General features: G+C 48.2%; 1 protein-coding gene and 1 non-coding gene across 3 annotated transcripts in view; both read right to left on the reverse strand.

Moving 5' to 3' along the window:
• Nucleotides 1-17,103, reverse strand: part of LOC119401254 (protein PAT1 homolog 1) — a gene marked incomplete in the record, with an annotated part of 241,115 nt that overhangs the window by 138,921 nt on the left and 85,091 nt on the right. For both annotated transcript variants that reach the window (XM_037667938.2, XM_049418729.1), the window contains 3 exon segments: nt 5,150-5,314; nt 9,706-9,807; nt 10,392-10,517. In XM_037667938.2, the coding sequence (XP_037523866.1) occupies nt 5,150-5,314; nt 9,706-9,807; nt 10,392-10,517 (393 nt within the window).
• Nucleotides 7,614-7,686, reverse strand: Trnat-ugu (transfer RNA threonine (anticodon UGU)). The gene has a single exon. It is a non-coding gene; the product is annotated as a tRNA-Thr (tRNA).

Here is a 17,103-nt window from a genome sequence, read left to right on the forward strand (position 1 = left end):
CAGTCTGTATACAACTGGCGCACCCTGTCTTTGAACGGCTTGTTCACACAAACATCAAGGGGCACCGAAGTGAGTCCACCTGGAATGATGGCTATCTCAGTGCACAGCTCCTTTAGTTCCCGGCGTACGTTCTCTCCCAGGTGGAAGTGAAAACTGTCGAGCACAAGGAGAGGCAGGGCGTATGCCAGCTGGGAAGTTGACCTTCGACATAGTTTTCCCTTTGAACATAACATACGGTGGCAACTTCGTGCCGTCTGCCAGGATAGCCAGCATTATCGTGAAACGCTGCTTCTCGGCACCTGTCCTTTTAACGAGCACGCTGCGTGCTCCTCTCTCATTGATCATCCTGCTCATCGGCATGTCGAAACTGACGGGCGTCTGGTCCACGTTCCTGATTTGCGAGAAAAGAAATTCTTGGTCTCGCCGCAGGCGCATGACAACCTTGTGAAAGTCCACTATCTTTTCTTCATAGCAACGAGGCAGTCGCTGAGAAAGTGATGTGCGCCTCCTCAAGCGCAGTCCGTTGCGCCGCATGAAGCGTGTTATCCACCCATTACTCGTTTTGAAAGCGGTGGTCGCAAGGCCATGCTTCCTGGCTGTGGCTCGCGCGTGCGTCCTGATCATTTTTTGCGAAACGACACAGCCTTCCTTCCGCAGGTCCCGGACATATTCTAAGACCTCTTTTTCCGCAGCAGGAAACTTTCCGGTCTTCAATCCCCTAAAAGCACGCTGCATCCTGTTCATAGCGCACAGCTTGTCGTGCTGCTTCTGCAAGCAATGCACATGGACTTCATCAATTCCGAAATGCCTACCGGCAGCACGATTCCCATGCTCAAGAGCGTACTCCAAAGCCTGCAGCTTGAAATCAGCCATGCAGCTCGCATTTTGGCCCATCGTCCGCAAAACGCAAGACAGGCTAAAAACGAACTCACAACGAAGTGGGAATGGCTGGCGGGAACAAAAAAAAAATAGTAGGGCTAAAAATAGTAGGCAAAAAAATAGTAGGGATTGGCTGTCCCACCCGTCCTCGGAAACGCCGCCGCTTCGGTGGTAAATGGCGCTATCTCCTGCAAGCTGTCTCCGCGCGCTCCCGCCGCCGGTTGCCGCCGGCTCCTTAAAGTTTCGCATTTGCAGGAAGCGACCATTGGCTGGCGTGGGCAGTTTCGTGACCTTCGCTCACTGTGTGCTTGTTAGCCGTGGTGTCTCTACACTCGCACCGTTCGTGAATCCTGCTGTGGTGAACGGATACTTCAAAAACAAGTACAAAAACAGGGGGACGTGCCACGCACAGATAGAAAGAAAAATAAACAAAGAACAGTGCGCGGCAGTGGGCAGAGGGGAGGTGCTAACCAAGGGGGGGTCGGCATAATAAAAAAAAGAAGAAAAGATCAACGGGCGAGGAGGCACTGCGCGTCGGTTCACGGGACTGCAGCGGATGAAAGTAGGGGGAGCGTTTATTACGCAGGAGAAAAGAAATCCAAAATCTTTTACGACTAAAGTTGGGGGTGCGTTTATCATGCGAGTGCAGGGGTGAGACGGCTGAAGCTGATTTGGGAGCAGTTTTTGGAGCAGCAAAATTTCGATTTTGGAGCAGAAGAACCCCGATTTGGAGCAGTTAGCGGAATTTTTTAAGTCGTCTCAGGAGCTTGAAAAACAGATTTGTAGCAACTTGGGGGGACAAGTACAGGTTTGAATTGGCCTAAGATAGACGTAACACTGAAGCAGCCTTTGGAGAAAGTATCGCCAGGTATGAACTATACTACCTCTTTAAATACTATGCGACCTATCTAGCCCGAGTAAGAAACGCATGAAATAATTGAAAAAAGGCTCTGCAATCTATAGGTTCACTTCTAAACAATTTGAAAAAAAAAAAAAAACACAAAGAACGTGATTGCACAAGAATTGCAGTAACACAGCAGTAGGCTTTTTTAAAATCAGTGATATAACTTCGCCGATTACTGCTTTGGCTTTTATTGCAATAGCAATTATAAGGATATTCTGAACAAGCTTTTGCCGTCGGCATCGCAGTCTTGTCCCGTATAAAGTCCAAATCGATAACATTCCCCGCGCATCATATGCTTTACCCTTGGGTAAAAGCGCGCGAGTGAGGGCGATGAACGTGGCTGAGGCAGAGATGAAAAGAGCCGACCGATCCCCGTTGCACAGAGGGCACATGCAATGACATTGCGTGCCAGGCCTGCCAATGATTGCTACTCGTGCAGAAAGAAAACGCGCCGCCCGTTTTGAAGGAGCACGAAAGAACTCAAAAGAGGGAGGGGGGGGGTCACTCGAGCAGCAACTGTGCACTTTGACTTTAAGGGCGCAGTCGCGCGCGCTATTTCGGCTGGCATCACAGACGGCTCGTATACCCTTCCAAGTGCTGTGATCTCAACACTTCTCTCCTTTGAGCAGCCGTATTTTCTTACACCAGCATTTTGTAGCTACGCGAGATCGGATCCATAAGTGTAAGTTAGCTGCCAGCCTCACTTCGTATAATATTACAATTTGATGCTATCGCATTCATTGCTTCACTTGCGGTGAAACTGATCCTTTTTGTAGATCTGCTTATTTAACTTCTTCAAGCTTCTCCAAAGCTTCCTGTAGGTCAGTGTTTGTAAGGAGGACATCACAATAAATGCCTTCAGCTCGGCAGCGCAGTTGGCGTAGTGTCAAACCTACTGCACGCTTTGAACAGGCAAGAACAAAGGTGCGCTACTGGCGCTACTGTCGTTCGCTGCCCCGTCGTGCGAGACCGCCTTCAAGAGCGCAGCGTGGGCACCAAGATACCTCGCCACATTGACTACCTCATAAAGCTATCTCGCACTGACTGTCGTGTACGGTACTGCGAGCATAGCGCCGTTGTAAGCGTACTGCATGCTTTTATTGGGGAACGACACAAAGGCGCGTCGCATCAGTCCACTGCCAGCTTCGGCGTGAAAAAACGCCAGAGCATCGCGGAGATGCGCCGCATGCAACAAGGGTGATGCCTCTACCGTGCACAGTATGGGTTGCAACGGTACAAACACACGGTAAAAATATAAAACAGCGCTTTATTAAACACAAGACGAAGGAAGAAGAGACACAGACGGCGCCGTCTGTGTCTGTGTTTAAGAAAGTGCTGTTTTATATTTTTACCATGGAACCTCACCAACTTGCCCAATTTACGTGTCTTCTTCGGTACAAATACTCCCACAGCAAACGCGTGCGTAGGTGACCACACGCAGGAGCGTCGACGCGAAAACCATTGCGACCGGAGGAACACGCTACATACAACGAAGAACCTGAGAGCCATTCCCGCTACGCATGCCACTTGATAGCGCCAGAAGACACAACCTAGCAAGAAACAGCAGCACGCTCGGGGCACGGAAGAACATTTTTGGGGCGCCACACATATTTACAACAACCCAGAGGAGGTTATGGCGGCATCATGGGAGCCCTCATTAGAAAGGTGCATAGAAACACGGTTGGGTGCGTCTACGCGTTTTGCAAACGTCTCATTTTCTTGGTATCCCAGGCGCTGCTATAGGCGCAACTTGGAAAATCATGTTGTCAACTCAGCCTTTTTTCCCAACGAAGCTGACGTGGGCATCGAAATTCTGGCTTTCGAGGCTGTTTTGGAGCAGTTTCACGCAGGAAAACGGAATTGTATCAAAAATGCGCAATATGAGCAGCTGTCTTACCCCTGCAAGTGTGTTCCATTACGCGAGTAAATATGGTACAGTCAACTGCCGATTTTTCGGACGCCCGATTTTCCGGACATGCTAGAAAATTCGGACGCTTTTGCGGCACCGTCACCAGCCCCATATACTTCAGTGTATTAGAACGTCCGAAATTTTGGACGCTGAAGCTATTCCGCGTTCGATTTTTCGGACTTTCTGCCCAAACTGCAGGTCCGAAAGGCATTATTTGAAGCCTCCACCTCTGCCGCGTCTATTATCTCATAGGTTCGAACCAGCGCTTTCGCGAGTCTATCTGTTTGAGACAGTAGCAGAGTTTGAAAGTCAGCTTTGCCGCAATGCCGAAGCGTTATGGGGTGAAGCAGACCAGAAATTCAAAGGGGCCGCTATCGCGACGCCGTGCGGCGACATTACGGATAAGCAGCGGAAATGCACGGAGGCGTGATGGCGGCAGCTGGCAAACGCGCCAGTACGGCTTAATCGCTTACAACCCTTACAATAAGCATCTTCAGTTAACTGCTCGGTAGTGCACGTGGCCTAGCGCAGTTGCATGCGTACTGCATGCATTTAATAGGCGAGAACCCAAATGCGCCGCGCCGCCATTCCTGCTGCGTCTTTGTGCGAGACCGCTAAGTGCGCCGCACAGATGCATTGCCTTCGCGGACGAAACCAGCTCGCCACTGCCGCGCCAGTGTGCGGTCAGGAACTAAGTGCGCATCACGAACCCTTTCATGATAAATGCGTGCGTACGATACAGCGACAGTAACGTGACGGCGTCAGCTTAGTTGGCGATGTGCTGCACACAACTAGAAACGATCGGCTTGACACGGCAGCAAATGCTGCGTATCGGCGGCGATTCGACGATGTGTGTGCACATCGCTTACATGCGCACATGCATCGGAGAAAGCCGGACGAGTCGTCCGCTCTTCCGCCACAGTCTTTGTGTTCCGCGTCATCGTTCACAAGCGCTTCATGCGAGATAGCCGTAATCTATTCTGTGCTTTGCTCTTATCAGCGGCGCTCATCACGAGATGCAAAAGTGGCGATTGGCATGTACGTAGTTAAGCTGGGTTCGCGGCAGGTACCGAATGTACTTGCGAGAGCCTGGGCGCGCACCAAAATGCCTGATAATCGTACTGGGAGGCATTAAAGCTATTTCGGACATGCTGGGGCGATTTGACCGCTTCAGCTAAATAAAAAAGCATGAATTCGATTTTTCGGACTGCCCGATTTTTCGGACGATTTCGCGGTCCCTAGGGAGTCCAAAAAATCGGCAGTTGACTGTATACCCCAAAACATCACTGGCCTATTTACCCACTATAAGGCAAAGGCCTCTCCAAATAATTTCTAATTACACCATTGAAGCCCCCATTTTACGCTTGTGCCAAGTAGATTCCGTTTTAGTCTTTCCTTGCCATAACAAAAAATGCGCAGCGTATATGTGGTAAGGAAGGAAGCAGCTGATGACCTACTGGACTGAAACGGTATTGCTGGGCACTGAAGGCAGCAGGCAGCACTCCTCCAGTGCTGTGCTCTGCTGATCCCCGGTGACCAGGAGGAGTGCTCCCACAAGGGTATCCTGCCACCCCGTGTTCAGTGTGGCCAGCAACCCAGGGTGACCCCCCGCCTCGGGAGCCCTGCAAAAACAGGTCAAATGCCATCTACAGAACTGTACCACAATGATACTTCTGTGTGCAGAATAACACAAACAAAAATGCTGTTGGAGCCAACAAGCATACAGTGGCCGACCGTTTGTTCGGACGCTGAAAATTCGGAGATGGTCGTTTATACGGACACCTTCCCGGCACCGCCGCTCATCCCACTGAAGTAATGTAAACTCACGACCGAGAATTCGGATGCCCCACAGTCCACCGTTCGATTTTTCAGACGCCGGCTGGCTGATTGAGTGCGACGCTGAACGCCATGACAAGCTGTCAGCAATGTTTACAATATTTTTGCTAGGTTGCCAGTAGTGAAATGTTGCACTAGCTGTAACTGGAGAACGTGCCAGTGTCAAAAATCCACGCAGGAATTACCGATCTGGAAGGCTATGTTTATTGGCTATACGTAACTGTTGCCTTTTGGCTTTAGCCAGTCAAGTATCCATTGAACGGCTACCATGGCCGAACAGCAGGCCAAGTCAAGCCAAGCCAAGATTGGAATCAGCTCAGTGCGGCATTTGAGGTGAACGACAGCACGTACGAGTACGATTGGATCCTAATTCGGACAGAGAGAGTACGACAACAGAAATGCTGCAACATCAACTAGCCCAGCGTCGTTTCCTTTTGGCGTGTGAGAGTTCGCGTTGTCAGATGTTTCTGTAGCTAGGCCTGATCTGCGTCCCGAGCTTTGTGTCTCGCTCCCTTGTTGCTTGGCATGCGAGGCCTGATCTGCTGAAACTGCTCCAATGCCGCCCGTTCCATGTGTGCCGTCGGAACTGAAGAAATGCGGCAACTGCAAGGCCCTGACGATGGCGAAAAAAGCGGCGATTATTCACCAGGTGGAAGGCGGCCAACCTCAATCCGAAGTTGCTTGGGAGTTTTCGCAGAGTTGGGCGTTGAGATATCCGTCAGCTACTCGAACCAGCACATGTGGACAGTGACTGCCGTGATGACACACCTCCCACACCACGGCCATCAAATGCAGATTTAGCACAGGCTGCTACAGTGCTATTGCCGACCCACAGGGGTGGCCAAACATTGGCTGAAATACAGGCAGACTTGGTCGTGTGTAAGCATACATGTGTACAGGCGCACACTGACAAGTTTTTTCCGGCCACTTGGCCGATAAAGGTGCTTTTTTTCTGGTGAATCCTTTCTTTCAGACTCTCGATTATTCGGACTTTATGGCGGTTCCCGCCGAGTCTAAATAAATGGTCGGCAACTGTATAGGAGGGATGGCTAAATAAGCCGATGCATCAGAACAAACCAGATTCAAAAAGAGTCGACAAACTAAACTTCAGTCCCAGAGTGAAGCGGAAGTAGCTGATGACATCAGGAAAGCTCCACATTTGCCAGTCACAACAACCACCATGAATATGGTTCAGCTGAACAGAGCACAGAACCCAGTCCCAATTTCTACACTGGGCATAGGACCAGCAGAGGCCTACGGTAAGCTGTCAGAGATCCCGCTCGGTGGAAAACACTACAAAGTAAGCCCCTATGTCACTGCTCCAGACAATCCAGCTAAAGGGATTCCATGTGGCATACCCAAATAGGACAAGCAAGCAGACACCATAACGAGCTGGCAGAACAATACAACCAGGGTACTGCACACACAGCATCTACATACCACTAACGCTGTTACTGTTGTCAAGGGACCGATGGTCCCCCATTCAAGTGAAGTGCAAAGAAGCTCTTACGCCCTGCTTGCTGTATAAGAATAAAATAGAAGTCTGCAGCCTCTGTTGCGCCACAGGGCATCCCAAGGACATCTGCCCAACAGCTACAAACAGTGCCACAGATGTGGGCAAGACAATCCTGTGGGGGAACGTGTGTGAACCAAAGTGCGTGGTGTGCAGAGGATTGCGCACAACACACCGAAAGACCGTAGCAAACGTTTGACAACCAGCTGTCACAGTTCACCCAACAACCAATCCCACACTAGGTCATGCTCGAAGGGAAAGCCAGACATTCTAGGAAACGGAAAAGCCAGGAGCAGGGGCTGCACAGAACAGGAGCTGCTCCTTCTCCTATTCGCTGCGGCCAACCAGGTCTAGGTCTAACTTCCGACCCAGGAACATGAAGGTGAGCAGGGCTAGTAATCGCCCCCCTGCTGCTGGGGATAACAAAATTCAAGCCATGGAAGTACAAATAACACAGCTAAGTGAATATTAACGAGCACTAACAGACAATAATGCCAAGGAAAGTATAGGGGACATTATTAGTAGTAAATATAATGTAAATGTGAAGAAAGAAAGTGGACGAAAAGATAGCTTGCCGCGGGCAGGGACCGAACCTGCGACCTTCGAATAACACATCCGATGCTCTACCAACTGAGCTACCGCAGCGGCCATCCCCCTGTCCACTTTATGGGGCATATATGTGTATTTAAACGTGGGAGCATCAGTCAGTGCCGCCAGTAGCCATGACGGCGAGTGTGGAACACTCTTTTTTCACCTGTTGGTGTCACGTAGCACAGGAACTTATTACGAGCTGGCAGCTGACCAATAATCCCTCGCAGACCACCTGAAAGCATCAAGTCTGCCAGAACGAGAACAAGTTCGACGCCATGGTCCACTACGTTATATGCTGCCACTGCCCACAAATCTCTCTCTCACATGTCGCCGCTTTCTGGAAAATGGCAAACTATGCGAAGACCAAAAGTCTAGTGATAATACTACACACTAGATAGCAATACATGTAAAAACGCGCAAAACTATGAACTTTGCGGCGCACGGAAAGCCATCGATCATATATGATCAATGCTCCAATGGGGCGGTCCTGAAAGAGTGAAGCAGTGTGATAGCACAGACATACATATCAGGCTAACTAAGCACAGTCCTTTATACCAAACCACAAGACAGACCGTTGGCCACCCCAACACCTTGCCCTACACAGGTGCCATCCTAAACTAGTGGAGCGGCCAACACAGCTTACACTGATGTGGCCGAGATCCAGGAACACCAGGGCTTCTTTGGTCGTGCAATTAAAACTATGGACATGGAGAAGGCAGCCACTGCCTTGGCCACGAACAACACTTCTAAATTCTAATTCTAAATCTGCTATAAACAGTTATACTAAAGGACACATTTCCCCAATAACTACAGTCGAATCCGCATATATTGCGCTCGCCTAAAATTAGTTCGGTATTGAATAATTTGAATCATTCAGTATACAACTTTTAATGCAATTATTCTACTGTCGGTGCGTAACCCGGTTTTACGTCACCACTCACGATAATGTCAGGAAGATGCCTTCACAGCAATACTCGTTTTCTTTTCCTTTTAAGTTAGTATTTTGCTGTGGTTTGTAGTTAGGAATGCAGGGTTATATGCAGGGGTAGGTTTTACGTGATAAACTATGGTGTCGATGTAAATAGCGCCTCAAAATCTTTCTTCATATGCAGCTGTGCGTACTCATCGGGCACCAGAAACGTCTTGTCTGCCTTGGCCCTAGAGTCAGCATTGTTTCTCAATATCATACTGAGCATTATTCTTGAAATGTTATACGCACAGGCAACCCAAGTCTACTTTTCCTCACGTTCGAATGTATTGATTATCGCCAGCTTAGCACAGAACAGCAGGTTCTTCTGTTTTACCTTAACAGAACGAGCGGAGAAGCGAAAGCGCAGGGCCGGCAGCGCAATGATGAAGAATCATGGGAGAAATGAAAGCCCGTGATGGCAAGTGGTAGTTTCTACTCGTGGCAACATCCTAATCACACCGCTCGCGCTCCCTAATGGATGCAGGAAAGTCCCCTTCCATGAGGAAAAGCCAAATATTTGTGAGGAAAAGCCAACTTCTTGGGGCATTTCACGTTGCCCGATGTTCAATATATCAAGTGTTTTGGCCATTTCCATTTGATGTAGCCATACATTTTCCCTATACATTGACATTAAAACACTGCTGTGCTCGATAATAGTTCGACATAAAGTATTATTCAATTTACCCGAGTTGGATATACTCGGGTTTGACTGTAATAGCCTTCTCAACCGAAACACTAACTGTCATTGGGCCCACTCCTCACTCCCCAGCAACGAGGCCAAGCACACAGCCCTACCCTGGTCGCAATTGAGATTGAGGTAGAGGCAAATATGTGGTCAACATGCAACTGTATGGTGACCTATCACGGCATTGCAAAACAGTATAGACTATGCAGACTTCACTACCCCCCTCCCAGCCAACACCTACGTTGCTAACCGAATGGCCAGGGCTTGTGTGGAGGCAGCCACAAACAGTCTCCTTCCCGACACCAATTCCTACACTGATCCCACCAACTTTACACCTCAGGGCGGGCTGTGCCCTGCCTGGCCAACCTCTTTCCTATCCTATGGAGTAATGGGTGCTTAACAAAGTGAGAACACTCACCCCAATGGGCACTGGATGGCTGCCACCAGAATGCAGCATGTCCCGTTCAAGCTCTTCCAACGTGTGCACATTGGGGGGCAACGACGATCTCCGAGGAACAGGCTCCATGAAAGAGAAAAAGAGGCTCCATATTTAACTACTGTTACAAGAACCAACACCATGCGTTAACAGAAATGGTTCTCTGAACTTCTGTATGCAGTCAAGATGCAATGTTATTAAATCATTTGTGCCATGATTTAAGCGAAGCACCTTGCATCACGGGAGCTAAGAGCAAAGAAATGTTATCCCCTCCTTAGCACTGCTTTCCTTCAACTTTTTGAAGAAGTTTCTCCAAGATAAAAGTGCATTTCATTGTTTCAAATAAAACAGTAGTCAGTTTGTGCCCGTGGTGTCTATTTCTATCTTGTCCATGTGTGTATTGTGCAAGAAACAGTCATGCTAGTGTGAGTTTGCTTGCAGTTATTTGCACTTTTTTGTACATTTGCATATATTTTCTTAGTGCTACGCATTTTACTTTGACGTGTTGTGCTGTGACACCTCTCTGGCCTCGATCCATCGCTCCAACCAAGATTTGTGGCACTTTATACCTTGATGAGTCATTTGTCTGAGCTCTCATGATGAGAACGCCACAGGGTGGTTAAGTTAAGAACGTCGCTTTATGTCCATCAACCAAAAAATTTGCTCACCTGGGACAAAACTTGTGTGGAGGAGCTTTGCTGCTGTAGTTTCCATAGGAGGGAAGCAAGTCTGTTTTCAGTGGAAGGGGGATGGACTGCCTTGGGTGTCCAGATGGTGTCCGTCTTGGGCGAACCCTAAGAACAAGAGATTCCACAGCAATAACTTACAGCTAAACATTGCTCTCCTTTTGAACAGTACTTTTGCTTTAGAAAAATAGAAAATACCAAACCCATGGGTTCGGCTTGAGTGGCACTGCTCAGCAGTTGGGGCTAACTAATGGGACCACCTCAGATTGTGGTTCAACCCCATCAATGCAGTATGTACAGCCGCCAGCATTTTTAACTATATCGCGCGAGTGTCAACGGCACGCAGTATCAGCACCTTACAACGGCGATAATCTGTGAGGCTGGCAATAGTATGTGCGGATTATCGCCGTTATAAGGCGCTGATGCCGTCGACGCTCACGCGATATAGTAAAAAATGCTGGAGGCTGTACATACCTGCGACTAGGCATTGCTTGACAGTAGAAAGCTAACACAAGAGCTTCCATTCCGTCGACCCGCTGAGTTTTTTTCTTCGTGGATGATTCATAGGCCCTACCAGCCTGAAACGCTTTGGTGCTTCGTGATATTTTATGCGCAATAATCATCATCATCATCAGCCTGTCTACGCCCACTGCAAGGCAAAGGCTCCTCCCATGTTCCGCCAATCAACCCGGTCCTGTGCTTTCTGCTGCCACATTATACATACAGTCTTCCTAATCTCATCCACCCACCTAATTTTCTGTCTCCCCCTCACGCGTTTGCCATCTCTTGGAATCCAGCCAGTTACCCTTAATGACCACCGGTTATCCTGCCGACATGCTACGTGCCCGGCCCATATCCATTTCTTCTTCTTGATTTCAACTATGATATCCTTAACCCCCGTTTGTTCCCTGACCCACTCTGCTCTCTTCATAGGCGTGCACAGGGTTCCCCATTAGGGGGGGCAAAGGTTCGTCGCAGTGCCCCCCCACCCTACTAAGTCAATGTATGGGGCAAATTTTGCCCCCCCCCCCCTCTTGGGTGACTAGAAGGGTCAATGTACGGGGAAGATATTGCGCCCCCTCTTAGGTGATTAGGGGGGCGGGGGCGCCCCCCCCTGCCCCCCCTGTGCGCACACCTATGGCTCTCTTCCTGTCTCTTAAGGTTACACCTATCATTTTCCTTTCCATTGCTCACTGCGTCATCCTCAATTTAAGTTTAACCCTCTTTGTAAGTCTCCAGGTTTCTGCTCCGTAGGTAAGTACCAGTAAGATGCAGCTGTTATATACCTTCCTCTTGAGGGATAGTGGTAGACTACCATTCATGATTTGATAATGCTTGCCGAATGAGCCCCATCCCATCCTTATTCTTCTAGTTATTTCACTCTCATGGTACGGTTCCGCAGTTACTACCTGTCCTAAGTAGACGTAGTCTTTTACAACTTCCAGTGTCTCGCCCCCTATCGCTTACAAGTTTTGGCGGCATTTTTGTCTTCTTTTAATGCATTGACTTAGTTATGGCATACTATGCATCAGCATATTGTCCTCCCCTTGAGACTAATGATGTGGCCTTAATTTTTTTATTAAGCTTCACTTGAAAATGCTACCGATGAAAGAAGTCCCCTGTGCTGGCTCCAGAGACATTCTTTGAAGAACTCGTTGCTGGGCTAGTAGGTACATAACTTGGAGAAAAGACCAGCAGAAAGAAGAAGCACAAGAGTTGGCGTTTGTGGTGTCTTGACTCCTCTCTTGGGTCCGTATTTCCACGCCTTGAGTCAGGGGTGCAAGCGCCGAAATTAGATTTGGAGCAATTTTTGGAGTCATCACTAGTCGGTCTTCCTACTCGTGTTACTTCCACCACATCATCCTTACTAGATTTGATACTAACATCATCACATGATATTACATAAAAAATAACTCACTTGCCCGGACTCAGTGACCATGACGTGCTACATTTTTCAATCTCTGTACCGATAACTAAAAGGAGCAAGCGCTTTAAATTTATCAAAGATTATAATAAGGCTAATTTTGACACTATAAACACCGAGCTTTCTTCCTTCCTCGACAGTCTTTGTCTTTCATACACTGACACTTCAGTCGAAGAATTGTGGGCTTGTTTTGAAGACAAAGCATTGCATCTAATAGAAAGATATATCCCTGCAAGGAAGGTATATCAGTCATCTAACGCACCGTGGTACACAAGACACCTTAACCGGCTATCTAACAAAAAAGGTAGGCTCTTTTGTGCTGCAAAGAAATCGGCATCTGCTCATACATGGTCCACTTATGCCGCCACAGCAAAAGCATACTCCAGTGCTGTGAGGGAAACTAAGTTTAAGTTTTATAACAATACACTTCCATCATTACTCAAAACCAACCCAAAACGCTTTTGGAACGTCGTGAAAAGCCATGATAAACTATAACTCTTACTGATGAATTAGGTCAGACAATCCCAAGCAGCCATTGCGCCTCTATTCTTAACATAATTTTTTCCCGTTCATTTTGCTTCACGCCTTTTGGCATCTGTCCACCATTCACTGCACCTAGCTACCTTCTAATGGAACCCCTCTTACTCGACTCTTCTGGTCCATTATTAACAATCTATAAAGATCCTCCTCGTGCGGTATCGATGGCATTACGTTCAAATTTCTGCAGGCTACTGCCGAATATAGTTCCATTATACTAAACCTTATTTTCACAAAATCACTGAGCAACAGCGTCTCACCCAAACACTGGGAAACAGACAAGGCAATTCCACTTCATAAATCCGTTGAAGCACACAACCCTCGTATCTATAGACCTATTTCCTTGACATCAATACCTTGCAAAATATTTGAACACGTCATTTTCTCACATCTAGTCAATTTTTTGGAATCAAATAGGTTTTTTCATAGTATTCACCATGGGTTCCGTAAGCCCTTACGCGAAATGCAATTACGAACATTCTGCAATGATCTTCCCGCATTTCTAGACGCCGGCTTCATAGTAGATTCAGGGGTGGAAGTGGGCTTCATTCTTTTGGAGCAGCTCACGGAGCAGCGATAATGCTGTTTTGGAGCAGCTTTGGAGCAGTAAAAGGGGAGTTTTGGAGCAGCTTTGGAGCAATAAAAGGTGTGTTTTGGAACAATTCAATTTAGGTTTGGAGCACATTGCTTGGGTAAAACATTGTTAATTGAAATTTATATTTCTAGTAAACACAAAAAAATCAAGTGGTTTTTACTAAACATCGAATATTGATGAACCGACCATACTTGCCACAAATAATATGTTTCCATGATTAAAGCATCACATCTTGCGCAGCAGTAACTAAGATAAAACAAGATATAAGCGATGCTTTGAATAGCTACACTTGACTACCGTAAAATTTCGAGCAAGCGCAGTTTCAAATTTCACTGCTAATTTCACATTTTCACGCCGTTCCGGAAGAGCGCAGCCTTCCCCCGCCTTTTCTTCGTACCCGATTATGTAGTGTGAATGCAACAGTAGCCTCCTTGAATCCCATTCAATCCTGCTTAGCAGCCCAATCTCTAAGCACTTGCGGGTGAAATCTGTTGCAAAAGTTTGATTCTTGGTTCTCCCGAATAATGATCGCACCCCACACTTATCGCAAGACACACATGACGATTTTCAGGGTCCCGTGAGCAAAAGCATGGCCTTAGAGACCTGTATTTCAAGATCGCAACTATGACGATGTAGGCAGCTAATGTAAGGCCTTCGAGACCAGTGTTTGTTGCTTAGCGTTGCTGTGTTGGCACATCATCGGAGGTGCTTCATGTCATGCTTCCCGCGGTTTGATCGCGTTGCCATTGCACTTGTTGTGCTTGAGGGCCGTTGTTATGCGTCGTGCCACGAAGGAAAGCGGGAAGACTTGTGAGGAAGTCCGCATGCATCTTTTTTTTTTCCTTTTTCAGAGCGAAATTTGCCGCCACCATCTTGAATTTACGTGCTGTTCCGGGAATCCACCCCCTGCTTCCCTCCACTTTGCCGGTATTTTGGCTTGTTGAGGGCGGGGGCGGGGGGGGGGGGGGGGCGACGCTTGCTCTGAATTTTACGGTAGACCTCACATGAATGAAAAACGTTCATATTTTGCAGCTGACATGAAAAACAACTGAAGAAAGACAAGATTTAGGCTAATAAATGTTACCTTTATTCTAAACACAATGAAACTCGACAAAAATGACTTCCCATGAAACACAAAACCTCAATAAAACTTCTTTAAAACATTTAAAACCTCTATAAACCTCTATAAAATGTTTTATGGAGGTTTCGCGTTTTGTGGGTTTAAAAATCTAATGCTCCCGTTCTTAAAGCACCACAGCCGAGGTGAGAACCTAAAGGAAAATAGAGATAAGCAATGCATTGCGTAGCTAAACCTAACTACACTTCGAAGAATTTTTTTTATGTTCATATTAACGAAACGCCAGCTGAAATGTACAAATGAGAAGACGAGAGAACTGAAATCTTCACAAAATTCCGTCACCGCCGGTGTGACAATGGAAAAGTGACTGAGCAGCTACTTTCCAGTAGCTGGCTCTCTCCTGCCCTTTACCATTTGCTAGCTTTTTCGTGCCGTAACGAATGTCACGAAGAGCGCGCCAGGTTGATATGCGCTCGCTCGGGCGCGCCACGCCAAGGATGACAGTGGCACATGAAGGCGCCAAAGGCCGCCTGGGAGCAGTTTTGGTGCAATAATGCGTTTTGGAGCAGGCTGGCGCAGCAGAAGCTGATTAGCGCAGCGTGGCGCAAATGGCGCAGCACTTCCACCCCTGTAGATTGTATATTTTTAGATTTTACAAAGGCTTTTGACAGAGTTAACCACCACTTACTCTTACTAAAACTCAGCCAGCTAAACACTGATCCCTTGGTCTTCAATTGGATTCGAGAGTTTCTAACTGAACGCAATATGTGAGCACTAATTAATGGCTCTTCTGCAGTACCGGTTGGCTCAGGTGTAACATCTATGATCTTCCCAACCAAATCGCAAGTTCCATTTGTCTGTTCGCCGACGAATGAATTATAGTACATTGCAAGATTAAAAGCTGTCACGAAACTGTCACGGGGTCATAATGTTGACGAAGGCAGCAGTCAGCATGTCCAAGATGAAACTCTTTATTTGGCCAAACTTGTGGCCGGGAAACTGAAAGTCAAACTACAGCAACTCACACTGTACACTGATAGTGGCAAACAGTGCGTCGGCCGTCGATAATCTGATCTACGGTAAGGCGCGTGGGCATTTATACATGCGACATGGAACATTCCAGCCTTATCGCTGGTGGCCGCGTTAGTTCCAGAATAGACTCTGCTGTTCACGTTTCCGCGCTCAAGCCTAACAGATAATACCGAAATAATCTGGAACGTTCCCAGACACTCTGGCGCGGTTTGCGCAAGGCAGTAGTAACACATGTAAGGGGGGGGGGGGTAGCATAAAGCACAGAAAGAAAGGAGCACGTGTGGCAGTGCCCCGCTCTGAAAAGGCATCATCCCGATGCTTAAATAGAAGATGGAAACAGATACACAAAGAAAGTGCAATGATAAAGCAAAAAGTACAGTCCTCAGGCCTGCTAACGCGCAAAAAACAGCTTAATGTGCTTAAGAGTATACGTTGTTGGGCTAGTTGGTTCATAATCTTCAAAATTGGCTAGCGCGAAAATCGACAAGGACTGAGAAGGAACACTGATGTACAGGACAGCGCCTGTCCTGTACATCAGTGTTCCTTCTCAGTCCTTGTCGATTTTCGCACTAGCCAATTTTGAAGCTTAATGTGCATGACATGGATGACTTCTGGTTGTGCGCGGCGCCCTTGAGAGTTTGTAATACCATCCGGGATAACCTTGTAGTCTAGGGCGCCAAGACGCCAAAGCACCTTGTATAGCCCGAAGCATCATTGAAGAAGCTTCTCGCTAAGTCCCCGTCGGCATATTGGCATCCAGACCCACACATGGTCACTGGGTTGGTATTCCATGTGGCGTCATTGAAGATTATAGTGACGGCTGTCGACCCTCTGCCGGTTCTTGATGCGCAGGCGGGCCGAGCTGTTGAGTTTCTTCGGCGCGTTGCAAATAAGCGGCGACATCAAGATTGTCTTCGTCGGTGGCAGTTGGCAGCAATGCGTCAAGCGTCGTTGCTGGGCTCCTTCCATATACGAACTTGTATGGCATCATCTGCGTCGTTTCTTGTACAACCGCGTTGTATGCAAAGGTCACGTACGGAAGGATGGCGTCCCACGTTGTGGGAATCGAGCGCGCCCTCCCCTTTGGCGCCTCGTTCCCCGGCTAGCGCATGTGTTGGCCCCGCGCGGCTCGAGCGCCGGGGACCGCCGTTAATCGGCAGCGCCAGGCCTCTTTGTCTGGTGCGGGCCATGCGTCAGCTTCCCGGCGTGCGGGCACGCGTCCGGGCATGCCTCGACATGCTCACGCCACCAAGCTAGCTTACGTCACTGCGCAACGCCTGTCCTCATTGGCCGCCAGTGACAACCCCCTTCCCCCTTGAGCTCGCTTCTGTCTGGTGCGGGCTTGCCCGCGTCAGATGCTCTCAGGCCTTGACGAGAGGTTGACGCCTGCTCAAGCAGGCGGCTTCTCGTTCGTGTGCTCGACTGCTGCCCTTTGTGTGAGAGTCGTATCGCCGTAGGCAAGCGTACTTGCTCGGTCTTGCGGAGTTCCCTATACGGCCTGCAAGCCCGTGAGTGTCGCACTGTGCTG

The sequence above is a fragment of the Rhipicephalus sanguineus genome, chromosome 8 (assembly GCF_013339695.2).
Source record: "Rhipicephalus sanguineus isolate Rsan-2018 chromosome 8, BIME_Rsan_1.4, whole genome shotgun sequence".
NCBI classification, from domain to species: domain Eukaryota; kingdom Metazoa; phylum Arthropoda; class Arachnida; order Ixodida; family Ixodidae; genus Rhipicephalus; species Rhipicephalus sanguineus.